Source organism: Monosiga brevicollis, genomic scaffold (genome assembly GCF_000002865.3).
Source record: "Monosiga brevicollis MX1 MONBRscaffold_12 genomic scaffold, whole genome shotgun sequence".
NCBI lineage: Eukaryota > Choanoflagellata > Craspedida > Salpingoecidae > Monosiga > Monosiga brevicollis.
This window is the reverse complement of record NW_001865049.1, coordinates 53,517-78,849: the sequence shown is the minus strand read 5'-3', so window position 1 is coordinate 78,849 and position 25,333 is coordinate 53,517. Positions and strand designations below refer to the sequence as shown.

At 55.6% G+C, this 25,333-nt stretch overlaps 8 protein-coding genes across 8 annotated transcripts; 4 read left to right on the top strand and 4 right to left on the bottom strand.

Annotated features, from left to right (window-relative positions):
• Nucleotides 1-95: 95 nt before the first annotated feature.
• MONBRDRAFT_25871 (uncharacterized protein) lies at nucleotides 96-1,694 on the top strand (the record flags this gene model as incomplete). The annotated part of the gene is made up of 7 exons (XM_001746354.1): nucleotides 96-128; nucleotides 272-375; nucleotides 491-682; nucleotides 809-890; nucleotides 998-1,034; nucleotides 1,179-1,234; nucleotides 1,311-1,694. 7 exons carry the CDS (start codon nucleotides 96-98, stop codon nucleotides 1,692-1,694), a joined length of 888 nt encoding a protein of 295 aa, XP_001746406.1.
• A 2,056-nt stretch (nucleotides 1,695-3,750) lies between these two features.
• On the top strand, nucleotides 3,751-4,821 carry MONBRDRAFT_25870 (uncharacterized protein; the record flags this gene model as incomplete). Its single annotated transcript, XM_001746353.1, has 4 exons — nucleotides 3,751-3,783; nucleotides 3,948-4,155; nucleotides 4,288-4,412; nucleotides 4,504-4,821. The coding sequence occupies 4 exons, from the start codon at nucleotides 3,751-3,753 to the stop codon at nucleotides 4,819-4,821; spliced, it is 684 nt and encodes a 227-aa protein (XP_001746405.1).
• A 1,170-nt stretch (nucleotides 4,822-5,991) lies between these two features.
• Nucleotides 5,992-6,911, bottom strand: MONBRDRAFT_8652 (uncharacterized protein; the record flags this gene model as incomplete). Its single annotated transcript, XM_001746238.1, has 3 exons — nucleotides 5,992-6,094; nucleotides 6,340-6,560; nucleotides 6,705-6,911. 3 exons carry the CDS (start codon nucleotides 6,909-6,911, stop codon nucleotides 5,992-5,994), a joined length of 531 nt encoding a protein of 176 aa, XP_001746290.1.
• A 934-nt stretch (nucleotides 6,912-7,845) lies between these two features.
• Nucleotides 7,846-10,012, top strand: MONBRDRAFT_32614 (uncharacterized protein; the record flags this gene model as incomplete). The annotated part of the gene is made up of 2 exons (XM_001746352.1): nucleotides 7,846-9,737; nucleotides 9,778-10,012. The coding sequence occupies 2 exons, from the start codon at nucleotides 7,846-7,848 to the stop codon at nucleotides 9,929-9,931; spliced, it is 2,046 nt and encodes a 681-aa protein (XP_001746404.1). The 3' UTR covers nucleotides 9,932-10,012.
• Nucleotides 10,013-10,037: 25 nt separating this feature from the next.
• On the bottom strand, nucleotides 10,038-12,839 carry MONBRDRAFT_35182 (uncharacterized protein). Its single transcript, XM_001746237.1, has 7 exons — nucleotides 12,743-12,839; nucleotides 12,145-12,458; nucleotides 11,510-11,670; nucleotides 11,320-11,413; nucleotides 11,084-11,213; nucleotides 10,828-10,929; nucleotides 10,038-10,733 (listed from the first exon to the last, which is right to left on the bottom strand). Exons 2-7 carry the CDS (start codon nucleotides 12,156-12,158, stop codon nucleotides 10,554-10,556), a joined length of 681 nt encoding a protein of 226 aa, XP_001746289.1. The 5' UTR covers nucleotides 12,159-12,458; nucleotides 12,743-12,839; the 3' UTR covers nucleotides 10,038-10,553.
• A 1,666-nt stretch (nucleotides 12,840-14,505) lies between these two features.
• MONBRDRAFT_32612 (uncharacterized protein) lies at nucleotides 14,506-17,507 on the bottom strand (the record flags this gene model as incomplete). Its single annotated transcript, XM_001746236.1, has 11 exons — nucleotides 14,506-14,745; nucleotides 14,852-14,922; nucleotides 15,090-15,291; nucleotides 15,442-15,531; nucleotides 15,624-15,699; nucleotides 15,833-15,894; nucleotides 15,983-16,431; nucleotides 16,572-16,735; nucleotides 16,910-16,992; nucleotides 17,044-17,126; nucleotides 17,237-17,507. 11 exons carry the CDS (start codon nucleotides 17,505-17,507, stop codon nucleotides 14,635-14,637), a joined length of 1,662 nt encoding a protein of 553 aa, XP_001746288.1. The 3' UTR covers nucleotides 14,506-14,634.
• A 3,799-nt stretch (nucleotides 17,508-21,306) lies between these two features.
• On the top strand, nucleotides 21,307-22,258 carry MONBRDRAFT_25864 (uncharacterized protein; the record flags this gene model as incomplete). The annotated part of the gene is made up of 5 exons (XM_001746351.1): nucleotides 21,307-21,553; nucleotides 21,660-21,712; nucleotides 21,794-21,853; nucleotides 21,923-22,000; nucleotides 22,118-22,258. The coding sequence occupies 5 exons, from the start codon at nucleotides 21,307-21,309 to the stop codon at nucleotides 22,256-22,258; spliced, it is 579 nt and encodes a 192-aa protein (XP_001746403.1).
• Nucleotides 22,259-22,660: 402 nt separating this feature from the next.
• Nucleotides 22,661-25,240, bottom strand: MONBRDRAFT_37268 (uncharacterized protein; the record flags this gene model as incomplete). The annotated part of the gene is made up of 5 exons (XM_001746235.1): nucleotides 22,661-23,144; nucleotides 23,276-23,989; nucleotides 24,095-24,682; nucleotides 24,827-24,963; nucleotides 25,126-25,240. 5 exons carry the CDS (start codon nucleotides 25,238-25,240, stop codon nucleotides 23,010-23,012), a joined length of 1,689 nt encoding a protein of 562 aa, XP_001746287.1. The 3' UTR covers nucleotides 22,661-23,009.
• Between the last annotated feature and the right edge of the window lie 93 nt (nucleotides 25,241-25,333).

The following is a 25,333-nucleotide window of genomic DNA, read 5'->3' as shown; positions in this document are numbered from 1 at the left end:
TGACCAGCGAGCCGAACCGGGACCAGGCCTCTTGGCCCACCGGCTGCCCTGCCCCTTTCGGCCCCGCCACGACACAGTTGCCTCCACGCGGCACCATGTCGGCCGACGATCTTGTCAACATGATGCAGGTGTGCAACAACGCATCGTTCGGGCTCTGGCGTTGGCAAAGGAACTCGTGTTGGTGTATTTGGAGGCGTGTAGCAGGCTGGTATTGATGAAATGACACCTCATCGCCGGATACCCTCACGCGTCTATTCAATGCGCCTGATAGTCCATGGGCACTGACGACCCGTCCGCCCTGGTGCAACGCTTTTGTCAACTTGTGCCTGGCATGAGCCAAGAGGCGGCTACCTTCTTTCTGGAAGCCAACAGCTGGTGCGTTTGCGCCGAGTGTGGCGCTTCCCCTTGTGCTCTATGCACACTTACACATGTTGCGCCACCGGAAGGCCGTCGGAGCCTCACTTCTGGCCCTGTGTTCGTGTAATCGCAGGAACCTGGAGGCGGCAGTGGTGTCTTTCTTTGATCAGGGTGGCGCAAATGCAGTCAATGCTGCTATGGGTCCACAGCCCTCAGCGGAGCTTGTGTGTGACGTAACTTTTGGTGATGGCGAGGCTGTGCCTCCGGGCTTTGTATTTGAGAAGACGTGGCGCCTGGTCAACAACGGCCCCATCGCTTGGCCCCCGTACGTGTGGTGTCTTTTGGAGTCGAAAGCACCGTTTGTGGGAGTTGAGCACCGCGCACCTGAGCCAGATGGATGTGGCTGATGGAGAAACTCACGCATTGACCGTGCTCTGGCGCTACGCCACAGGTCAACACAGCTCGAGCTGGTGCAAGGGCCACGCATGCATCAAGCGCCTGTGATTCACGTCCCGGCCCTTGATCCTGGCGCGGTACGAGCCCACGCATTGACAACACATGACCCGTGGGTTTGCATACTTTTTTTTTTCCTTTTTCGTGGCTCACGCCCAGCCTTGTGCCTGATGATGTATGAATGTAGACTTGTGACTTGACCGTGCCCATGAAATCACCACAAGGTACACTGGCCCACCCTTTTGTTGCCCTTGACCACTTCGAGTCTTGCTCTCGCGTGAAACCCTCGCGTGAAACAGCCCGGTGTAGTCACGGCCATGCTGCCGGCAACTCATCCGGTGTCCGCAATCTCGGATGTGTGAGTGTAGAGGCAGGCGAGTACGCTGTGGCCTATCGGCTGTGCTACATTAATGGCGGCGTACAGGTATGGCGTGTGGGTCGTGATCTGCCCCTATGAATGCGCGGGTCATTGTTGCTGCCTACGCAAACCGGCTTTTTAGGACAAGCTCAATTCCCGTCTCACCTTTGGCATATCGTCTCGGCAGTATTTTGGAGATCAAATCTGGGTGGTCATCACGGTCGCCGAGGGTGGCACGCTTCCACTGTTGCAAAAAATGAATGCCACCCACTTTGGGGCCGAGTCCTCTGCTCAAAGCGAGAGTGGATCCATGGCACCCGTCTTTACCTACCCTTCGCAAAGCGGCTCGAGTGGCTCCGCGGCCGCGGGGATCGGAGCGAACATGCACGCGCCCACCTTTCAGATGGCCAGCCCACAAAACTGGAATCTGTCACAACATGTCTTTGGCAGTTCAGCACGTGCCTTTGAGCAGACATACAACCAACAACAACCAGGAGCAGGCTCGGACGACATGGACACGCTCTAGCTGAGCTGCGTCCGCTCTAGATCCCTCCCAGCTACCCACGGCGCCTGCTACCCAATCCATTCGTATCACCTTTGATTCTTCAGACAAAGAAATGGCTTCGTTCAAACATCCTTTTGAAGTTCTGTCAGGCTCCAGGGCGTGAGTGCTCAAATACATGAAGCACGGATTTGACGCGAACGTTCAAACGGGTTTTTTGCAGCGCTTTTTTTTTTTTTTTTTTTTTTTTATTTAAGTCTAGATATTAAGACCTTTATCGGCCGAGCCGTGTTTCGAATGTTCCGGCAGTCATATCGAGCTCAGCAAAGGTGTTAAGTTGAGCAAAGCCGTTGGGAGAACTCTGGTGTTTGTACACCAACTGTGGATGCCATATTGGCCCGAAAACCAAAGTTCAATAATCATGCGCAAACTTGTTAATCACGCGAAACAAATGCTGATGCACGCAATCCTGTTGACGAACAAACCCGGATGCGACGTTCCGGATACTAGTGCACAAAGTGAGCCCGCATCTTCATAAAAATGGTCAAGGGTAGAGATTCATGGACGAACAACCATCACAGTCGCTCACTTCAATAAATGCATTGGGTCAGCAAGCCGCTTCTTTGCTTCTATGCTATTTTTGAATGGATTTGAAGCGGCTCTGGCCGATGCCGACGGGCAAGTTCATAGGCATGGAATCATGATACCAGAACTCACTCTGCCTGGGTGGTGTACTTGGGGCATGTGGTAGGAGCATTCGCCTGCCACCGCCATGAGGCGCCCCTATGCTGTTCCAGCGACAGCATAGGGAGGCGGCGGTCTTGCTGACAATAAGTCAGTCAGTAGTCTGACAAAGTTGTCAGACTAAACGGGCAGAAGATTTTGTACATGTATGACATTCGTGTTTCAGAGCTGGGGTCAAATAGTCTAGTGCGTGGTATAGCCTGACCCCCAACCGCCCACTGTTGGAGCTTTCACGCTCAACACGGTTGCCAGTGATGATCAAATGGCAGCGCTATGGGGCGGCCCGTTGGAGCACAGGGCGTGCGAGCCTGGGGAGCGGAGGCGCATGGAAATGATGCTCGGCGACCTGTTTTTTGTCGCAAGAGGGGCTCGGGGACGCTGGCCAGACGCGGGAGACGGGCGGCAAAGCACATATCCACGAAAAAACAATCGTTTGTCACAGTAAACATTCTCTACAGTTTCACAGCTCTGCGGATGTTTCTCTGATTACACCAACAATTCAAGCTTAAGTTTCACATGCAGCAGATTCAACTCTCTGAACCGGATCTCCACCGCACCGCACTCTCTAGCACGGTCGATGCTTTGTTGTCTCTGTTTTTCTTTTTTTTTTTTGTTTGGCTGTAAGTGTCGTCGGGAACTAAACGGCAGCCGGTATTTGGACCCGCCCCGTTGCCCCCCTGCTCGCTTGATACGGGACACAATACCACGGTTGGCTGGAGGAATTTTGCGCCTTGCTGACGATACTTCTGCCTGCTTGTTGCTGGCTTGCGCTCGCTCCTTGTCAAACGATCAACTGGCCATCACCCCCAGACACTAAACCGGACCAACATTCCGGCACATGAGCGACGGTCTTTGCAGTACTTGGGCGCACGATTGTCCTTGCCTTTGGGCTGTTGAGCCTGCGATTATCATACGCACGCAATCTTTTCCAGGGTCAGCTACTCTACGTGCACTTGATTGACACTGCGCTGCCATCCTGGTGGCCTTGTCTGTTCGTTGCCCTGTCGTCGTGAGCCGTGTCCCGCTTGAAGCAGAGCCTGGCATTCGATTCGGCCTCGTGTTGCGACGCGTTGTTGCCGATCAAGCTCGGTTTATTGCTGCCAAGGGCCATCTCGTGTGTGCAGCTTCACGCACCCGTGTAGCTGAACCGAATTGTTTCGACGCTGCCAAAGCTCGACCGTGGGCAAGCCCTTGAGCCACTGCTGGTCAAGTTCATCTTCGTGCCTCAACGACCGGGTTGCTCGCCGTGCGCAAAGCTCGGCTTGTCCCTCATTTTTCTTCCAATTCCAGCACTTGAAAAGCGAGTGTTCTGGGTGTTGCCAGGAGAACCACCAACATGCTTCAGGAGGATATCGAACATCCCGTCAAGGTGAGCCCGTCTCTTGCTGCCTTTGCTCACGCGCAGTTTCGGTACTCTTCAGCTCCGTGCGAGATATTGTGTCGCGTCGATTGCTATTCGGAGCACATATCTCGCTTTTGCCGTACACCTGGCGGTGCAGTGATTGATTGCCTTTGTTGCTCGATGCTTGACAGGTCCTAATTGTGGGCAATGGTGCCGTTGGCAAGTCGTCCATGATCCAGCGGTACTGCAAGGGTGTCTTCACCCAAGAATACAAAAAGACTATTGGTGTTGACTTTTTGGAGAAGAAGCTCCAGGTCAGTGGTGAAGATCTGCGTCTCATGATCTGGGACACGGCTGGCCAGGAGGAGTTTGATAGCATGACAAAGGCCTATTATCGAGGTACGAGCGTGTTGTCTTTTTTGTTGCTCGCGCCCAGCATGCTTGGTCGGACTCCGTGCCCCCACACCCCCTTGAGCTGTCCTTGATCGTTTTGTCGGGTCAACTTGTCAACTTGTGATGCGCCTTTTCCAGATGCCGAAGCATGTGTTGTCGCCTTCTCGACCATTGATCGCGCATCCTTTGAAGCCGTCAAGTCTTGGATTGGCAAGGTCGAGGCGGAGGTTGGCAGTATTCCCATGGTTTTAATACAGAATAAGGTCCGGCGCTGTCTTGGTCCACAGTCCTGCATGCACGGCCTGGCGCGTGCCGGTGGGCACACCCAGCTCACACACGCTGGTTCTTGTACAGATCGATCTGGTCGACGATGCTGTCATGACCAAGGAGGAGGCTGAAGAGCTCGCTAAGGAAGTCAAGCTGAAATTTTATCGCACCTCTGTGCAGGAGAACTACAATATTGACGAAGTGTTCAAGTATCTGTCCGAGCTTTTTGTACAGCGTCTCAGTACAGCGTCTGCACCGGCCAGCGCAAGTGGCCCCGCCACCGGACCCCAGAGTCCAACCAAGGCTCCCGTGGATTTTGCCACGGGTGGTGCCGTCCGGTTACAGCCCCAGCCCAAGCAACGCACTGGCGGCAAGAAGAAGGCCGGACCTTGCGTTTTGCTTTAGATGAACGCTGTATAGGTGCTCTGTGTGCATGTGCTCGGGTGAGGAGGCTTAGGCCGACTTTTGCGTGCCAATCTGACTTATCAGTTGGGTGGACAACACTGTGTGTGCCGCGCCGGCCCCGCTTCCGGTCATGACTAGCCTGAGTGATCATCGTGCTGCGCTTTGATGACCAGTTTTGTCGTGATCTTGCTTTCTTGCAACAATGTGCTCGTCTCTCGGCTCATTGCTCCCGCCTTTATTTCCTTTTTTGTCTGGTTTCCCTTTCTTGTGGCTGCATTTGATGATGAACGTTTGATTTGAAGTTGAGGTGGGGGCGTTGGTGAGAGAGCGCCATCCTGTTCTCTTTGTTTTGGTTATCCTTAGCCCTCTTTGATGGTGCGGCGCCTTGTGTCTTGTTATCGCCGTTTCTGTTCTCCATGCTGTGTTCTCCACCTCACCCGACATCAGCGTTGCACACTGGTCATGGGGTGTTGTATGGATCAAGTTTTCGTTTTGCCCTTGTCCTTTTTTTTCTGGAAAGGAATTTCATTTTCTTTATTTGCTGCTCACAAAGTCTCGATTGTCAATCACAACCAGTGTTGTGGGCTAAACTTGCGCGCAAGTACTCTGTGCGCATTTCTCAAGCTGCGCATTTCTCAATGGACACAAACCTGCATGCTTTAGGCCTGCTCAGCAGGCCAAGCGCGCGTCAAGAAAGCAGGGGTAGTGGGGGACCGTCGTGGCTATTCAATCTCGGCTTGCTCGTGGCGCTGAACAATGGCAAGCAAACGCGTCCGCATCTGGTCCATGTCCTGGTGACAGGGAAAGGGCGGCCATGAGTCTGGATTGATGGTCCCAACGGGTGAATGAAGACGGGCAAGGCAGACCTGAGCCGCCAGGCATCGTTCGACGAGTTGAAGTCTGGTCGTCTAAGAACCGCCGACAACACAAAGGGTGAACAAGCAAAGCAGACGCCACAAGACAGGCCAAGGCAAAAGTCAAGAGAGGGGTGGGGGAGAGCGAGAGAGAGTCACAACGATTTTTTTTTTGTGGCAGGCCTGAGGAGCCAGAAGGGTCTGATCACATACAGCAAGGTTGCTGGTCTTGGCCTCGTGGGATGCTTCATCTGCTGCGGAGTTCTGGAGCTGAAGACAGATGACGTGGGGTAAGCAAGGCGGCGTCCCACTGCCTCTAGGGCTTGAACTCGGTCAACCGGGATGTACCCACCTGTTGATAGAGGGCTTGTTGCAGAGCGTCCAAGCGGGCTTCCAGGTCTTCGACGCGCTCGCGCAGTCTGCACAGCCACCCACAGACGGGGTGAGAGTTGCTGTTTGGGTACGCGTCGGCATCCAGGGCAGCCATCGCCGCGGAGCCAAGGCACAGAAAAAGTCACAAACCGCGTATTGGTGGTGGCCAGTTCTTCAACGTCAACGCTCATCATTTCACGCAAGCTATTTGCGCAACGACGCGTACATGAGGATGAGGATGCAACTGCAAAGAGATTATGTACATGCCCGAGGCTTGATGAGCTCACTGTACCTTTGGAGGGCTTCGGTGGGCGCGGAAGCCGGGGCGAGGGCTTGGCCGCCAGAATCCTGGTCATTGGGCACCGCATCCTTGTTGCTGGAGCTGCCTTGACCTGGATTCTTGTCGGTGGCCTGGCTCGCCGGTCGTGGCTGTAGTGCTTCGACGGCAGCACGGGCCAGGGCAATGAGGGTGAGGCAATGTGTTGCCTTGTCCGTGTAGAAACGCGTTTTGAGCTAAGAGCCAAAACGTACGACTTGGTGAGCCAGTGTTTCCAACCCGCACGGAGCCCCTTTGGCGAGCAAAAGCATGCCAGGCAGCGCCTGTCGGGACGGATCCTGCCAACCTCTATGGTTTGCTTCGCCGCCAGCAGCTCGTACAATTCTACGCTGGGCGGGCGGGCACATCCGAGCCATGAGAGCTGATGCCCTTGGCGTGGCGCGGTCAGCACACGACGGCGAGCCCACGACCCGACCTGCGGCCTCCTGTAAAAGGGGAAGGGCAACATGATACCGATCCTTGCTCAAAGCAGTCACAGCCTGTGCCTTGAGCTGAAAAGCCCGATCCGACTGCTGAGCCGCTGCCATGGCAGTCCCGTCATACACACCACAAGCACCACCTGTAAAAATCTCTTTTTTTTTTGCTTCTTTGAACTCTACTCTGATGCCTGCTTGTAATGAAATGGCTGTGTATTGTGTTTGTGTGTGTGTGTGTGTGTGTGTGTGTGTGTGTGTGTGTGTGTGTGTGTGTGTGTGTGTGTGTGTGTGTGTGTGTCTGTCTCTCTCTGTGTGTGTCTCTGCCTGTGCCTGTGCCTGTGCCTGTGCCTGTGCCTGTGCCTGTGCCTGTGTGTGTGTGTGTGTCTGTGTCTGTGTGTATCTCTCAAACACACACACACTCTCTCTGTGTCTCTTATGTCTCTTCTTGATGAAAAAACAAACAAACTGACAGGTAAGGGGGAGAGAGAGACTGCGCGTGAGCAAGAGTGAAGAGATGGAGAGTTCAGTCAAAGTTTTGAGCCGAGAGGGCCTATATTGTTGTGATACCAAGCGATCGGCTTGTCCTGGGTGCTGGCACTTTGTCGTCTAGCTCGCCGGCGCGGCCGGCGCCGCCCTTAAAGTCCACAACCCTTCAAACCCGGTATGCGAACACAGTGACGATAAAGCCAAAATCTGGAATTTTTTTTCAATTTTGGAGAACAGCGAAAAATTTCAAATTCATCGTGTGAGTGTGAGTGTGTGAGAGCGAGCTCTACGAAACGGCAGCGCCCACTGGTGTGCTCGTGAGGAACTTGGACGGGGGCGCAGTGGCGTGAACAATAGGGTAAGCGTACAGTTGCGCAGTGGTGGCTCAAAGGATTTGGAGCTCTTGTCGTACGCAGTGGGAGGTGCCTGCGGGTCCCATTGCTTGGACGAGAGGCCAGGGCGTTGAATTGACAGCCCCGTGCCTTCGGCGGATTAAATCGGCTTGCGCAGCTTGGCCACTCGGCTGGTTCGTCGGCGACGCAGCAGCAAAGCCGACGTCATGGGCAAGAATCGAGGCAAGGGCTCGCCCAAGCAGCGGACCTCGCCCAAGCGCGCCTCTCCCCAAAAGCATGCCAAGCCCGACGAGCCGACGTCCTCGACCATGGTGGCATCTGCTTCAGCTGCGCTGCCAGCATCGGCAACCGAGGCTGCGCATCACGCAAATGTCACAGAGAACACGCCCAACACGGCGGCTTTACCCTCAAAGACCTCGCCAGCTCTGCATGACCGCGAGTCGCATTCGACGCGCACCGAAGGCTCGGCGGCTGGTCAGCGCACGCAGCGCGCTCTCTACAAACTGGCACTGTCAACGGCCATTTATCTACCCGAAACTCTGGCTGACTATGGCCTGCTTCTCAGCTCTTGTGGCCCACTGTTCCACGTCTCGACCTTTGAAGCGCCTGCACACGTCCCGCCGGTTGCCTGGTGGCTGCCCCTACAGCTGGCGCTCATGTTCCTGCCAGGCTTGCTGCAGCTCACCACCTTTCGCACACAGCTTCGCGACGCTGGCTGGTGCCACCGCCTGTTAATTCTCCTGCGCCTCCATCCCTACTTTGAGCTAGCGCAGGCCTACCAGCATCCAACCTACATGACCCTGCACCCCTTCTTCCTGCAGTCCTCACCTGCTGCTATGGATGCCATCTCCAAGGGCTTACCTCAACTCGCCCTTTCATTCCTTGTCCGCGCCGATCTTGCAACCAGCGCCACCCTTCGCGGACTGCGCCTCGCTGCCGCGCTCCTCCCCCTGGCGTGGACCGTGACTGCCTGGGACTTGGCCTCACACGACGCCCGCCTTCAAGTCATGGCCGTGGCCCCGGCTCTTGATCGACGACGCCTCCTTCTTCTTTTGTGGCGCACCCTCGAATTGGCCCTGGCCGTCTGCACCCTGGCCCTCCTGCAACATCTCGGGCTCCACCTGCTCGCCGTTTCCTGTCTTTACCTCGCCTTGAGTGCCCTGGCTCTTCTCGGTGCTCGCGCCTGGCCCGACACGCTGGCCCAGTCACGTCTTTGGCCCCTCCTTCTGTTCATCTTCGTGGACGAGCGCCTCCTGCCCGGTGGGCAGTATGGCGCTCACCACTCGGGCAGCATTGGAAAAGAGACGGCTCGACTGGCATTGGGAGGGTCACGATCCTTACGCACCGCACTTAAACGGGCGACAGGCTTGTCAGGGATCGGCTTTGGGCAAGCTTTGACCCCACACAAGTCAATGGCTCAGAGTAAGGCCACACAACCACTCTGGCTCAGTCGTCGGTATTATCTGGCTCGCGGTGCCACCGTGCTGGTGCTTGCCTGCTACCTCACATTGGTCGCGTCTCAGAGCGTGCAAGGCGCGCGTTCGTATCCTCAACACCTCGTTTTGGCCGCCACGGGCTTGATCGTGGCTCAGCTGGGGCTCTACGGTCAAATGCACGCCCGGTTTTGGAAATCGGATCTTGGGCCACGACGCCCATCCGTGCTCATGAACGAGGCTGACCGCTCCCCACGCGCAACGCCCGCGCGCGTTACACACGCCCTTTCAGCCTCGGTCACTGCTGAGCTCGGGCAGCGCATTGCTGCGTCCGTGCGCCGCGACCACGCTCGTGCCCCGGCCTCGTTCACTACCCGCCGAGGTGCCATGCTCCAGGAATCGCCGCCGCAGCCAATGGTCACACCATCAAAGCTGCAGCTGAGTCGTCGAGGTGACGTGGCCCCTTCTTCTTCTCTGGTGCAGAGTCCCGCTGGCAAGCCCAGCGGGCTCAATACCTCTCTCAGTGCCTCTTTTATGGGGGGCAGGAGCGCAGCCCACCGTGCAGCTCAGCCCGTGCCACCCCTGCGCCCTCAGTTTGACTCGCCTACACCACTGCGGCAACGGCACGGCAATGCCATCTTTGCTGACGTGACCGCATCGCCCTTGTTTGTCCACCAACGGCGTCGCCATGACGCTCGTTGTTAGCTTGCCCATGATGCTTTTGGTAATAACATTAAAAGTGGACCAGATCGAGAGAACGAGAGAGAGAGAGAGAGAGAGAGAGAGAGAGAGAGAGAGAGAGGGAGAGAGAGGGAGAGAGAGGGCGCGCGCGCAATACACACGGATCGACAGGGAGTGAGTCAGGGCCGCACTCGAACGTATCGGCACAAGTGTGCTTTGTTTAATATGCCTCTTCCTCAATTGCAGACTAATGATGCTGATGATTGAATAAATACTCAAGAGATGGCTGTTGAAAGTTCGATTAAGAGCAGAAAGAAAATGTCAGGACAGGACAGAAGGGTTGAAAGTGGCAGGCAGGGGAAAAAAGCAATATAGACGAAACCAGACAAGAGAAGATAGGAGCTAATGAGAAAAAAAAGCTTAAACGAGTCTTGCATCTCTATGCGACAAAAACAAAACAGAACAAAAAAAACATAAAACGAGAACAAGCACATGACACAACCATCACGCGGCCAAGTACAGAGCAGATTGGCGCAGCATCGCGCAAGTGTGCGGCCACGACTGAGGCACAACACTGGCAGCAGAGACGGGCGAGAAAAAAGATGAAAGAGGAAAAAAAAAAAACCAAACCCAAGCAAAATGCAGGAGAAAACTAGATCAGCGAGGCTGCACATGTGGAGAGGAGAGTGTCAATGACGTCCAGCAACCGACATAATCGGAATCCCTCTGCGAGAATCAGGGAGAAGCATCTCCTTTGTATCCACCATAAAAAACAGAGTCCGTGTCACGCGCATGGGTGCTTAGGCTTCTTCTGTTGCCGCTGCCTGTTCCTCCTTAAGCCTGTCCTTCTCCAGCAAACGATCAATCAGCTCCTGCATAGGCGCCAATTCCCGAGGCTCCACCAAGTTGAACTCTTTGACAAAGTAGATAAAGTGCTTGAAGGACGTGTTTAGGTGAGGCTCCTCACCCAACGCAACAATCTATGCGGGAAAACACGCCGTGAATTCACTCAAAATCCACAGAGCACATGCGGGCGTCAGGGCAGGCATGGCGGTGGGTCGACGACACTCGCACCTTGTTAAAGTGAGAATGGTACATGTGAGCGTAGACACGGTAGAGGCGCTTGAGGATAGCCTTGACTAGCACCAAAAAGTCCTTGGGAAAGGGGGCGCCAATCTAGCGTGTGATCCATGGATAGCGCGCATTTCGATGGTGAGCGCACGAGCAGAGAGCACGACCCAGCTCTAGATCAAGACGCTGTGTCTATGGCGTCTTTGGTGTGGAAAAAAAAAAAAAAAAAAAAAAAAAAAAAAAAAAAAAAGCACCTTACCTTGGAGGGGAAGATTGATTCGTCATCGAGCTGGGCTTGTACCCAGGTCATCAAAAAGTCAATATACTCTGGTGCGGAGCAGCGGATGGGCCGTTTCACGTTGACACCATCGGCCCATTGATACTCATATCTAGAAGCACGCGATGCATCAGTTTGATGAGCGCTAGGCGGCAGGAACTTTGATCTGGCATTGGCAGCCTGCGAGGCAAGGCTGCAGCGATGGGTCATCAACAGACTTTGGGCCGGCAGACATGATGGGACAGCTTTCGCGGGTGCAAAACTCTGTGATGGTCCCGTAAAGAATGTTGATCTGATTGAAGAAATCGACGGCTGAGGAAGCAAGAACAACGTGAGCATGGGGTGGTTGGGTGAAGGTTAGCGGATCAGCGACGTGACATGTCTGGCGGGAGGGGGGTCGGTACGCACTGTTGACGGCAATCCACTCATCGAGGTCTTCGCCTTCGGGCAGACGAACAGCAGCTCGCAGGTTGCCAGCGCCAAGGGTGGCGTCGACGTATTTCTTGAGATCATGCTGCTTGGTGCCCTCGGGGATGTTCTTCTTGGGCTTGAAGGTTTTCTGGCCCTTGCTGCACCAGGACCAAACACGATGCCCAATCGTGATGAGTGAATGTGACGTGTGTTTGCCCATCTTTGGGTGCGCGGCGCGAGTGGATGTGTAGCGAGATCAGGGCCACGGCAGGCCGCGATGATTCGCAGGAAACAAATTGTCGGGGTTGAGTTGAAATGGTGGCGTGGGAAGGGCATGGGTTGCTGGCAGCCCCAGAAGGCGGTGTGCAAGTGCAAGCGCGTGGGTGTAGGCGTGTAGGCGTGTAGGTGGGATGGCAACGCCAGTGTCCGGCAAAGTGGGGTGACATGCGAGTGACAATTTCCCCCCGTCACTTGGTGACATGGGCAGATTGGATAAATAGAGAAAAATGACATTGAAGCAAAGGGTGGGGGTGGCCATGACAGATTGGGGGTGGAGATGGGCCTGGGTCATTCTGGCCCGAGGCCAAGTCTGTTGGGTTTGGAGCAGGCGGGTGGGGAGCTACTGTACATACAAGAAGAAACTCATGGCGCTGATGGCATCCGGCGATGAGCTTGGCGAGTGTGATGATGGCAGCGCTGTGGCGCCCAGTGCTGGAGCTCAGGCTCGTTGAATTCCCGGGAAGAAGTGCCAAGCCCTCCTGAACGTGCAAGAGAGATGTGAGGCAGGGGAACGGAGAAATACAGATCCGATGAAGTGGTGGCAGGCGTTGGCAACTCGAGATGCAAGCGCGCGCGCCGGTGCACTGACAAAAGGGTGGTGGCAGGCGAAACGTATTGGGGTGGGTGGCGGCAGGTTGATAGCCAAGATGCGCAAAGGGCCAAAGGGCTGTCGAGGGGAGAGAGTGGGAAAGAGTGAGATGGGCAACGCTCGCGCACCGAGGCGGAGTGGGATGTGGATGGTGTGATGACCCAGACAGGAAGGACCATTGTGTTAACGATCAGCAAAATACACCACGGGAAGACAAGGCGATGCGATGCGATGCGATGCGATCGTCTGGTCGACGCCACGGAACCACACCACACCACACGCTTTCACGAGCACCAAGGAGCAAGTGCCGTGTTGCAGGCGCAAGACTGCAAGGGGGCAATCCCCGATGGCCTTGAACTCACTCTTGCTCGGTGTCGGCCCCGACACTTTCCAGCCCAGCCTTGGCCCACGTCAATATCCGTCCGAAAAGGATGAAAGAGCCACACCAGAGCTGGTCTTTGAAATCTGCCTTTTACCCAGAGACCCCGTCAGCAGCCCGGCCAGAGGCACGCGAAAGGTGATTGATGAGACGTTGTTGCGCCACGATCACACACACTTTGAAACCCATTTCATTCCTCGGCGTTGTCCGCCCCGACTCAGTGGCCCCTGCTATCCGAGTCCCAGACGTGCCGTCCATGGCCCTCCCTTGCCTTTAATGCTATAATCAATGCGAACCCCGACCAGCGCGCGCTGCCGTTTTTGACCCCAAAAAATCATGAAACAAGTCCTCACTGACCTTTGCATCCAAAAAATTAGAGAGAGAGAGAGAGAGAGAGAGAGAGAGAGAGAGAGAGAGAGAGAGAGAGAGAGAGAGAGAGAGAGAGAGAGAGAGAGATTTAGAGAGAGAGAGATTTAGAGAGAGAGAGAGAGAGAGAGAGAGAGAGAGAGAGAGAGAGAGAGAGAGAGAGATTTAGAGAGATTTAGAGAGATTTGGAGAGATTTAGAGAGAGAGATTTAGAGAGAGAGATTTAGAGAGAGAGCAAAAAAAAAAGGAATGTTTATGAGGTGTTTGCAAGTCGTAACAACACGTCAAACAAGGATCATCTCCTATGAGGGGGCGTTGAAGTCGTTGATGCCAAAGGTTGAGAGAGGTGCTTCTGAATCTCCTCGACCAGGCATCTCGGCATCTCCTGCCACCACTTGGCCAGATGCGACCGCCACCGCCCACTGTCACTGGCTCCTGCCCATGGCCACTTGACCTCGCTCACTGCCACTGCCATTTGGGATCGACCCTTCGACCGCCCCCTTTCTTCCACTTTGCTACCAAGTGACACAATCACAATGTCTGACAATTCAGCTCCAACCAACTCGGCGACCGCCGCCTTAGGGAAGGGAGCGGCGAGGGATCACCCCCCTGCTTTGAGCTCCTGGGTCGGAAGCGGCAGCGCCCGAGGCTCTGGGAACAGTGAGTAAACGAGTTGAAACAATGCAACGGGCCATCACAGGAGGTGGTGTCGGAGTGTCCTGCTCAATTTGTAAATTTATTTGAAAATCGCGCCGATGGGTTGGAGGCCATGTCAGGGTGGACAAGATGATGTGATGGTGATGGTGCCGATGACCCTTTCTGGGCGATCCGATTCCGCATAATGTGGCCGCGCACCGGCGGCTTCCACTTGTACACGCGCATGCGATTGGTGCTGATTTTCGTCAGATCAGCCTGCCGCTTTGCGCCGATGGTGGATGCAAAAATACAATCAGATTCAGGGCTGGCCAGATCTGGTCTTGCACATGATCCCCTGGGCAATCATCGCCAGCTGCTCCTGCCCTTGAAAATGCACCCGTGGGTCGGGTTTCGCTCGCCAGGCCCCACATATGCTTGGTCCATGTCTCTTGAAAGCAAAACTTCAAGTTATGAGATCAAGGGACGTAGAGTGGAAGAGACGTGAAGAAAGGGTGAGAGGGGGAGAGAACATTCAGTCAGCACCGATAAATTTGCCAAGTGCCATCGCGTGTGCAAGTGGTGTGTGTACAAGCAAGGCAAAGCATGCGCCAGAGTGAGCGCCCTTGCCTGATCCTTTCAAAAGAAAAAAAAAATGTGAGAATATAACATAACAATCACAAAAAATAAAACAAAACAGAAGCCGAGGCAGACAGCGAGCACACGAAGACACAGCCAATTTATACTGAACATGCGCCTGGATGGACCGACAACCGAGTCTGAGCGGTTTCAAACGCTGCTGTGCGTCTTGCTGTGAAAGGCTCTTGCCAAGATTGATGCGGTTAGACGTGCTCGCTATAGCTGGCCTTTAGCACTCTAAGAGGAAGCTTGGCGCAGCTCAGACATGCCCGCTGCGACCTGCTGCTTCAAGCAGGTGAGCAGCGCGCTAAAGCCCACGGACAGCCGGTCCACGGGCAAGTTCTTGGTCTACACATATGCCAGGCGCCCGATGAGCAGAGGTGCGATTGCACGGCCACGCCGGGCGCATGACCACAGCGCATCCCTCCTCAAAGTAACATTCATGCGCTCGTACCTTGTTGAGCCCGCGCGAGCGAGCATCCTTCATCACCTTGATAAACTCCACCTCGGAGAGCTGCCCATCGCCTGTGTAAGCCATGTATCCACACGACCCCAGTACCATTCAAAAGCCGATGAAGAGGCACCAGGAACAAGCCCCTCCTCGATAGCCACCGGGCGCCAAACCCACAAGTGCATCACCTCGCTTTGCACACTCCGGCTCGAAATCAAAGCCAATCGTTCGATCAACGTACCATCTTGGTCAAAAAGATCAAAGAGAAATTTGACAAACGAGGCATCAAGCTCAATCTCCGTGGCCACGCGAATGGCCTTTGTCAACTCTTCGGGACCCACACCCGAGCCAGAGGCGTGATACAGCGCCAAAGCCAACTCCAAGTCGTCCACTCGGCGCATGCACTTGAAAAATTTGTGGGCCTGCTCATACTTGATGGGCGTCTTTCAAAACAACAAGAGGAAAGGGAAGCAACCAAAAGCAAACATCAGCACGACATGCGTCAAACCAGGAGAATTTTGTTGCTTGGGATGAGTGCAAAGCAACGAGTTTGGAACCAAAACTGGGGCAGGAGTCGGGCGGTCTGACGGTACCTTGTCTTCGGGGTCCAGGCGGCTGACGTGCGCTGCCACCTCGTTGTTGCGCATGCGCGTGTATCGCAAAAGTAACCTTGCAAAGCGTGCCTGTCACGAAGAAACCAAATGGCGGGGGTTTGCGTGTGAGCCGCGGGCCAGGCGCAGGTGGGCCCAACAAACCAGCGTATGCTCAGACGAACCTGGGACATGACCAGGGCGTCCGTGGCACCCGCGTTTGAGCGGATAAAGTCAAGGCGCAAAATGTCCTCTTGGACCCTGAGATATGAGAAAGCGCACGGTTGCATCCAACCACATGGCGGTGAGCTCTGTACCCATCTCTTTGCACACAGTTTCAACATGAACATGGGGCAGGGAGCGACCATGGTTTGCTGGCGGCCAAGGCACTGACTCATCCATGAATTGGCGAAAGGCCTCAAAGGTGAGCTTCTTGTTGCCACGGGAGCCAAAAAACTGCAAGCACAGAGCCGCCCATCCACGTCTTGTGAGTCAAGTGCTGAACAGTGACTGTCGCAAGGTGTGGTTTGCACCTCAAACGTACCCGCTGTAGCATGGGGCTGCGTTGGAGCACGTCCGCGTTGACCAGACCGCAGTCGGTCATGGGAAGGCGCTTGCCGACAGGATGCTTGGCCTGGACAGCCTGTTGCACCTGCGCAAATTCCACCAGGTCCACAACGCCATTGCCGTCAAGATCAAACATCTTAAAGGCCAGCTCAAACTGGCGCGGCGGTGACGACAGCGCGGTCAACAGGAATAAAAATTCTTCATAGGAGATCAAGCCAGCATCCTTGTCTCGGTTCAGCTCTCCTGCTCGGTAGGATCGAGTGAGGGGGCTTGGTGACGAGATCAAATGTGAAATGATGGGCGTTATGCTGTGGGACATGTTTCGCTCACCCTGATCGTTGTGCGCAAAGAGCGGGCGTTTGACGCTCGAGGAGGTGACAGAGCCAAAGTGAGAGCCCTTTTTCTCGAAGATGTCCAGGCCCAGTTCTGTCGGTTGGGATGCGGATTAAGGGTCAAAGCCCAGTGAGACTCTTGGGTGAATGTGCATATGCGCTTTGGAGTGAGGTTGGCATTGTGTCGGACGAGATGAACAGCACCACACAGCCAGGAACTACGTTTGGACAGACCAGTGGGTTGCCGTTGGCCGGGGGTTACGGCGCGCACAAAGTCTTCGGGACGCATGTAGACGACCCCATCAATTTCGACGGTGGCAAAGTAGCGAAAGACCTTGTTGGGTTCACTGTAGTAGCGGATGCGATCTTCGTACTCGGAGATGGTTCGGTCACGGAAGCTGCGAAAGCAACCCAACACACACATATACACAAGAAAAAAACCAAGATGTCGGGTCAGTGGTTGTGGGCACTCGAGAGCTAGCTCCAAGTACAGAGTTATCATTGTCACAGGAGCCGCCCAACACCGGGGCCAAGGGATGTTCATATCTCATGGAGTCAGACGGCATGCGTACCCATTGCTGCCACTGTCTTTATCGCCTTCGCTCTTTGCCGAGGCCTCTTCCAGCAAGGCTTGGGGCGCAAGGGCACCTGTGACCTGTGATTGCCGTTTTCATTTGCATGGAAAAAAAACCATGTCAGCACACACATGCACGCCAAGGCTGGCTGCATCAGAGGAACGATCGCTCAGCACCACTGGGACCCAACCGAGCTTGGCAGGCTCAGGGGTGCCTGATGACATCAACGTACAAGGGCGGCCAGCGCGGCACCGATCCAGCGCCCATCGACACGTCGGCCGCTTTGATTTTGACTTCCTGCCACCGCGGCAGCCACTGCCGTACTCTGGTATCGAGAAACACCCCGCAAGGAGACCGCCACCGCCCGAGCGCGCGGCAATCGCGCCACCCCCTTGGCCCAGCGTAACATCATCATCAAAGGTTTCCTTTTCAAAAAAAAAAAAAAATGAGAAAGAGAGAAGAGAGAGTTCAAGAGAGAGAGAGAGAGAGAGTTCAAGAGAGAAGAGAGAGAGAGAGAGAGAGAGAGAGAGAGAGAGTTCAAGAGAGAAGAGAGAATAGAAGAGAGAAGAGAAGAGAGACGCTCGCACCACCCCATCCTAGTCGCTTGCCTTTCCCTCTCGACCTTTCCTGCTCCCCCTTTTCCTCTCGCCTTTGTGAGCAACTTGCGTTGTTGTTTTCTGAAAAAGAAGAAAGGGAGAATTGGCGTTCGAATCGTTTGGTTTGGTAGGGGAGGATCCACAACCAAGGTAAAACGGAGGGGACGGCAACACAACAGGATAAAAAAAAAAATCCAAGGGGTGAGACGGGACGAACATGCAGCCTGGCGAGCTGAACTAAGTTGGGCGACAAGGCCTGGCCCTGTTTTCGGAGAAGATGGCGCGTGGAAGACGCACAAGCTAGCTGAAACTACGAGGTGCGGCGGGCGAGGTTGCGAACAGGCAGGGAGATGGGCGGGCGCTTTTGAAAGGCGTGCCAGCCTGCAAGTGGCAGAATTAGGACGGTGGTATTGTCCGGGGAGCCATACGCAAGAGCCAGCTCGCCAATGGCTTTGGCGGCGGCTTCGGGTGAACCGCTTTGCTGGCACAGTGCCACAATTTCTTGAGGCAAGACAACGTCGAGCACGCCGTCCGTGGCCAAGCACAAGAAGGCATCGTCCTGGTGAAGTTCCAGGCTGACCAATGCTGGGTCTGAGATGACGCCCGCTGCTCGAAGGTGGCACGCACCCAGCGCTCGAGTCATGCTGAGGTCGCCATTGACGCGCGGCGTCCCGCGCCAGGTGATGCGTCCTCCCGCAGCCAGGATGCGGGCTTCCTCGTCCGGGTCCTCGGGGCGATGGGATGGCGTCACAGGTCGCAGCTCGTTGTCACGATAAAGAAGGGCCTGGCTATCGCCCACCTGAGCGAGATAAAGGGCATCGTCCCGCACTATGGCACACGTGGCTGTGGTGCCGGCGCGCAAGCCGTGCTGGGCGTAGAGTTCATCCCATTGTGCACCAATGTCCTGAAGGATACGCAGCAGCAGGGCCGGCGGTGTCTCCTGTAACGGTGGCGTCAAAGACGTAAGCTGATGCTCGAAATGGTCTGCGGCGAGCTGGGCGACAGCATCGCCCCCGTGTCCATCTACGCCCACCAGAGCAAGCAACGTGGACCATTGAGGAGGCAGGTGAGCGGCATGAGAGCGAGACAAAGAGATCTGGGACCAATGTTATCAGGAAAAGGCAAACGAGCGAGAGAGAAAGGGGGAGGATGACAACAAGCAAACGCAGCATTGAATGCACAATTCAGATGGGCACCCAGCACGCACCAAAGACGGCGGCAAACGTCAGCGGCTCGGTGTGGACCAAGCAGAAACGGTCGTGATTCTCAAGCTTGCCCGCGGCATCAGTAAAATGGCCGATCGCGGGAAAAGTGTGGAGCAGGTGGCGCGACTGCAGGCCTTGCACGCGTGGTAGGGGGCGCGAGCACCTCAGGCATGGGTTGACGGCAGCAGCAGCGCGTCGCACTGCAAGACGACCCCAGGCCATCGCCAGCTCCCAAGAGTCGATTGGGGCAACAAACGCAAAAACGCCCGCAGGCCCTGAGAGTGCAGACGTACAAGGGCAAACGATGAGGGCAGCTGGATGACGCGCACGCGTGTATGCGTCGACTTTGGCTTGGTATGATGTCAGGAGAGCCTGCATCTTGTGATGCCTGTAATGCCGATACACAGTTGAAGCGAGCGGTCGCACAAGAAAGCAAGCAGACCTGGCGAAATCTATCGGGCCTCGAGTGGCGTGACTGACTCAGATCGACAAGATTTGTGGCTGGTTCAACTCGGCAAACAAAGCAGGCTGAGGACAGAGCAACGTGATCCAAGGTCAAAGGCGATGACCAGCTGCGCAAACTGTGGTCCAAGAGCGAGCCGGCTGCCGTTACGACCGCGAGCGTGAGATCAGGATGGATGTCAAGGAGTTTTTTGCTCTGATGAGAGCGAGGGGAGAAAATGACGATAAATCAGAGGAAGATGAAGAAAAAATGTACTCAAAGGTGTGATTATTTAGGGTTAGGGGTTTGAGAACATGTAGAAAAGTAGCCAGAAGTTGAGGGAAACGCTACGCACTGCAAAGTCACACGTGTGTGTGTGCGTGTGTGTGTGCGTGTGTGTGTGTGTGATGGAGAAGGACGATGAGCAGGAGGCCACGGGTACGGGCACGGGTACGGGCACGGATACGGGCGCACAACAGTCTTCTCGTCGGCTAGTTTGGGTGTTGACGGCTTGGCTCTCAAAGTGATCGGGCGTGTGTAGTGGAGGTTGGGGTAGTTGGAGAGGAAGAAAGGAAAAGGTGTGCTCGGGTCCGACAAAGCCCGTCACTTGCAAGCAGGGACGGCTGGCAGTGCACGATCAACTAGAAGGGAAAGGGAAACCAGCCATCGGGGTGTCCTGCCGGGGAAACACCGCTGCCATTGATCGTATGGGCGCATCGCCTCCCCGAGAGGTAGCCGAATCGGATGAGTTGGGAGCTTCCCTTCTAACGGTCGAAAGAGACGGTAGGCGCTTGGTATTGAGGTTCAATTGCCGGGGAGGATCAATCCCAAAGAAGGAGGAAGGAGTCTTTTGGCACAATGTGAAGCGCAAGACATGGATGCAACTGCCGTTTGCTCGCAGCGTGCCTCTGGCCCCGGTTTTTAAGAGCCGCTGGGCGAGCCGCTGCCGTCGGGGCCGAGCTCTTCACGAAGCTCAGCTCGGTAGAGGCGAGAGTAGGGGACCGAGTGCGTGTATTCAAGAATTCCAGTATCACAGCTTGCTTAGGAGGCTGCGGGTGTGACAAGTTTACAACACCTTAAGCAATCCACTTGTATCGCCGTGGTGAAATTGGAGGGGAATGGCGTGGTGGGTTGACACCCCTCTTCTTTTAAATCACTCCAAACCAGATGTCAGATGAAATTAGATTGTCAGACGAGTTGGCCTAAGATGAAAGTCGTGCACGTTGAGTAAACGCAGAGGGGATGGAAGATATTGCAGATAATAATGAAGAAGGTAACGTAGGTAATGATGATGTTATAGAGTTTGTGTTGGATCTGGGCGGGTTGGCGCGGGGCAGTCATTTCCGATCTTGAGGTGTTGGGAGCACTGGCGGCGAGCGGGCGACACCGGATACCGGCGGCGGTGCTTGTAAGTTTGATGCGCGATGGGTCTGAAGGAGAACGCCATGTTGGTTCCCATGTCTTGGGTTGGATCTTGGCTTGTGAGGTGGCTTGTGAGGTGCCGTCTGATCTGTGCCTCGCTTCGTCGTGTGACACCATAGAGTGATTTGTTTTTACAGTGCGAGCTTTGAATCCTTCCAGTGCTTGTGCAAGCATGGCGGGGGTTTACGTTGGCGTTGAAGGGTCCGTTTCGACTGTTTAGGCTGGGGTTTCTGAGGATAGCATCCATGTTGTTAGACCTCTGCTCACCTCTGGTGGTGGTGGTGGTGGTGATGATGGTGGTGTCACGTTCTTGCCAACAGTGGAGGCACGCACTCGACCATGGTGTTGCTTTCCGCCGAGGGACAAAAACTTGCCGAGATTGAATTTGCCGGCACCAACCAATGGGCAAGTGCCGCATGCCGGTTTTCCCTCTCTTTGTCGGCGAGATGACTGGCCTTTTACTCTCCTTCGAAGTACATGGTTGCTTTGATGCCGGGCACCCTCACCATTGGCCTACCTACTCTCGCAGCTGGACACGGTACCCGTGGTGTGTCAGCGCATTCATGAGGCGCTCCAAGTCTGCCTGGCTCAATGCGGCCACCCGCCAATCCTTTCAGTGGTTTGTCAATGCAGTTCAAACGATCACCCGCCGCTTTACTTCTCCAGCTGTCTTGGCGCTGTTTACATTATGTTCCCTCTTGATGCCGACGACACTCACAGGGCCTCAGCATGAGTGGCGCCGATCAGCCTGCAGCTCAGCAGGCCATTCGCGACTACTTTGAGCGCGAGTATGCGAGCGAAGGCTGCTCCAATTGGCACATCTGCACCGACACCTATGGTGCTGTGGCCACGGGATGCATCGATGGCGGCATCGTCATGATTATGGGCACGGGTAGCAACTGCACCCTCATAAACCCAGATGGCTCCTCTGCCAACTGTGGTGGCTGGGGCCACTTTATGGGCGACGAAGCCTCGGGTGCGTGTTGGCACAGAACAACTGCCCATCTTGCGCTTATTCTTGCTTGATGACTGGCCTGTGATCGCGCGTGGCTGACCCAAACCCTTTCATCGGCGTGGCGTAGCTTTTGACATTGCCCACGACACTGTCAAAATCATCTTTGACGCCGAAGACAAGGTTGGGCGCTTTCCTCATCAAGACGTCCATCGTCTCGTCGAGCACAACTTATTTCTTGTGGCAAAATATGTGCTCGCATAGCTGCATGAGCCACCGGCATCGCACGAAACGCTAAAGCAAGCCATGTTTGATTATTTCAAGGTTTGTACTCTTGTGACCCGCAAGCGACTGCATGCCGGCGCTCAGCTGTCCATTTTTGGTTTGGTTTAGGTGGATACACTGAAAGACATGCTACCCCACTTTTATTCAAAGTTTGTCAAGAGCGACTTTGCTCGGTTTGCCGTGACCGTGAGCCAAGGTTGGTCTTTTGCTCGGAATTCAATACCGGGGTTGGCTCCCCGCTGCGTGGCACGACTGTGTGTGTGTGTGTGTGTGTGTGTGTGTTGTGCACCATTGTGCACGCAGATGCTGACCACACGCCATCTCACGTGGGGTGCATCACCCGTTTGCAAACGTGTCATGTTAGCGGCTGCCTCTGGGGACGCCCTGGCACAACATGTTTTCAAGGAGGCTGGCCGTAAAATGGGTGAGTGGTTCTTGTCATGAGACTGCCCAGTGGCCACAGGGCGCATGTTGCTCACGATGCCACCATCACAGGCTACCACCTTCGCGCAGTCGGGCCCCAGATCTCGCCGCAGTTTGGTGGTGTAGTGATGGTTGTGTGCCAGGGGTCTGTATTCAAATCATGGCCGCTACTCAAGGCCGGCTTCGAGGAGGTTGTGGCTCCTTTGGACCTGCCCAAGCTTAAGCTCGTTCGTCTTTGTGTCACTGCGGGCTACGGTGCGGCCCTTTTGGCTGCTCGCCAGTTTCAGCTGCCCCTATCCTTGGACAGCGTGCGCTTGTACGAGCCCCTGTCGGAGACGATCTGACGACCTTGCAGCTGCATCCCTGACATGCGGCTTGCTTTTATGAATTGCAGTCATTTATGGACGTCTTGTCACAAGTAGTAGGGACGATCAGTCGATTAAGAGGGGGGTACACAGAGCACAGCACACGGCAATTGGCAGCGGTACTATAGAGCAGCAAACTCGGTGCCACAAAGGCCGATCAAAAGCAACATTCCACTAGTCTCGGCGAGGCATAAGGGGCAGATACAAAGCAGAACGGATAGGAAACGCGCAGAGTCGTGCCTCAAGGAGGACACGCGAAAACAAAATACGAAAAAAGAAAAAAAAAAAACCAACAAACCAGGCAGCAGAGGTTCTTGTACATAACGGCCTTGGCTGAGGCAGGAGGCAAGCTCGTCAGAAAACAAGCAAACAAAGCAAACACAAATAGACGAGCACTCAATCCTCTGCTAGCGGGAAACGGCACGAGAGCCTTGCAAGACAGCATTGGATTTAGAGACATTTTGCCGCATGTTACGGCTCGACGCCCGAGTGGAGGTGCGTGATTGGGTGGGTCGCGGCTGAAAGTGTACGTTGTAAGACTTCTATGGAAAGGCGATGGAAAGGAGAGAGAAAGACAATCAAGCAGCACGCGCGCACAAGGGAGGGAGTGGACACTCGGGACCGTGGTCACCATGGCTTGGATTCAGGGATTCAGTCAGGCCCGAGGACCTACCTTGTTCATGGGGTCGCCGATCGGGCCAGCTGTGATTGAATATGTGCCGGGCGCGGGGGCCAGGGAGGGTGAGGCCATGGGGGCTCGGCGGGTGGTTGGAATCACACCCCCAGTTGTTCGACGGCCGGTGTTTGTGGCCGTGTACGTGTTGGGGGCTGGATTAGCAGCACTGTTACTCAGGGGCAGGTCAGTGCGCTTGCCTCGGCCAAAGCCTCGCGACATGCGATGACCCAGATCCGAGGGCGGTACATACGATTCGGGGCCTGGTAGGCCGTCTCCGCTATCGGCAAAGCGCTCTGACGAAACTCCAAAAGGAACCATGTTGTGATGGTTGCTGCCATGAACAGTAGCGGGCCGGAAGCCGGTGCCGTCAATGTCGGCATGGTGAGCGCCTGGCGCGGGTCCCTCAGGGGCGGATGGATTGTACAGCGGCTGGACACGGGCCCCGGTTGAATTAAAGGCGTGGGTCATGTGATACGGGCCGGTGTGGTTGTTGTCAAAGCTACTCGACATGCTGGGGTATTGGTTTGGGGGCGGAACATGGGTCATGGGGGTTCGCTCCTCGAAACGCGAGGCTGTGTGCAGGAACGGGGCCTCGCCGACGCGTTTGGAACGGTCCAGGACTTCGAGGGAGCGAACAACGGGGTCGTACACGCCCGGCGGAGGCGCCTGAGGTTTGGGGTCGACGAATCGCTGACTTGTGGTCAAGAATTGCTAATGCGGATGGGGAACAAGGAGGGTCAGTGCGGGGTTAGATGTACGAAGGAGGGCAAGATAGGGCTGTGGCGGTGGTGGTGTAAACGGGCGTGCTGCACACACCTGGTCACGGCTTTCAGGGCGGCGGGTACGCAGGGCAATGTCATCGGGTAGCGTATAGGCACTAGGGTCAGGGCGAAGCTCATTTTCGATTACGCGGTCGTTGTTGGCCGGCCGGGACGCGGAGGTGGCAAAGGGGGCAGCGGCCAGGGCGTGCGGATGGGGCTGGCGGGCGGTACCATCGATGGCGGGAGGGGCGGTATATTCTGAAGGCGAGGGCCCAGCACGCACATCAAGCTGTAGGCTGCGACGCTGGCTCTGTTTGGACCACTTGGTGCCATGCATGGTGCGGTTGGTGGAGAGGCTGAGGTTTTGAGGAGTGTAATCACCGGGTCCAAGCTGGGTACCATCGTGTACTTTGGGGCGGGTTCGGCGAAGGGAGCCCGACTTGTCAACGTGATAGCCGTATACTTCCTCTTTGCGCGGGATGCTTGCGGTTTGGTCAGAGCGGGTGAACTTGATGCGCGGCGTGTGCTTGGGCCGGCCATTGATGGAGATGGCCGAGGCGTTGGTCGTCTTCCCAATGGGGCGCCGCGTTTCGTACACGCCGGGAGGCACCGAATCTGTTTCATAACCTTTGAAGCGAGGGGTCTGTTGAAGCGTGACAGCGCCAAGGCGGTAAAGGGGGTGAGATGGAGAACAGAGACAAGGTCGCAGCCAGCATATGAGTTTGCATTCAAATTATTCTTTGGCAGAGAAGAAATGGGAGTGCCGGGGCGGCCCAAAGGTACCGACCTGGCTAGCAAAGGAAACGCCTTGACGTGGTGAGAGGCGGGGCACGTATGCATTGGGCGAGGGCCGTTCCTCATGGGTGTTTTCGGCAAAAATGGTGTTTCGGGTGCGCAAGGATCCAAAAGGGGCAAAACCTTCGCCTGATCAAGTGATGAGAAGGGTGAATGAGGAGACGGCGGGCACACGGCTCATTTGGGGTTTGTCCTCCTGGACCAGCCAGCACCCCCCTCAAAAAAACCGACTCTCTCATGGCAGGCCATGACGAGCTGAGCAGATGGTGTTGCGTTTGGAAGCATGTATACCTTGAGGAGCGGGCAGCGCCCGGGTCGGGGCTGCGTAGACGCCTGGACCCACATGGGGAGCTGTTGTCCGCACCGCCCCGGACACATCGCGAGGTGCGCGCGAGTACATGGCCATCACGCCTGGTTCTATGAGTCTCACCAGCCCACCCACGCAAACAGACACAGTAGCAGGGACCCTGAAACGCGCAGCTCTTGCGTGCTCTGCACC

Excerpts from the sequence above, each read along its gene's own strand:
- MONBRDRAFT_35182 (XM_001746237.1), bottom strand. Across the intron at positions 11,414-11,509 it reads TGAGTGGATTGCCGTCAACA|CCGTCGATTTCTTCAATCAG; the intron begins GTGCGTACCGAC and ends TTGCTTCCTCAG. Across the intron at positions 10,930-11,083 it reads AATCAATCTTCCCCTCCAAG|ATTGGCGCCCCCTTTCCCAA; the intron begins GTAAGGTGCTTT and ends ATCACACGCTAG.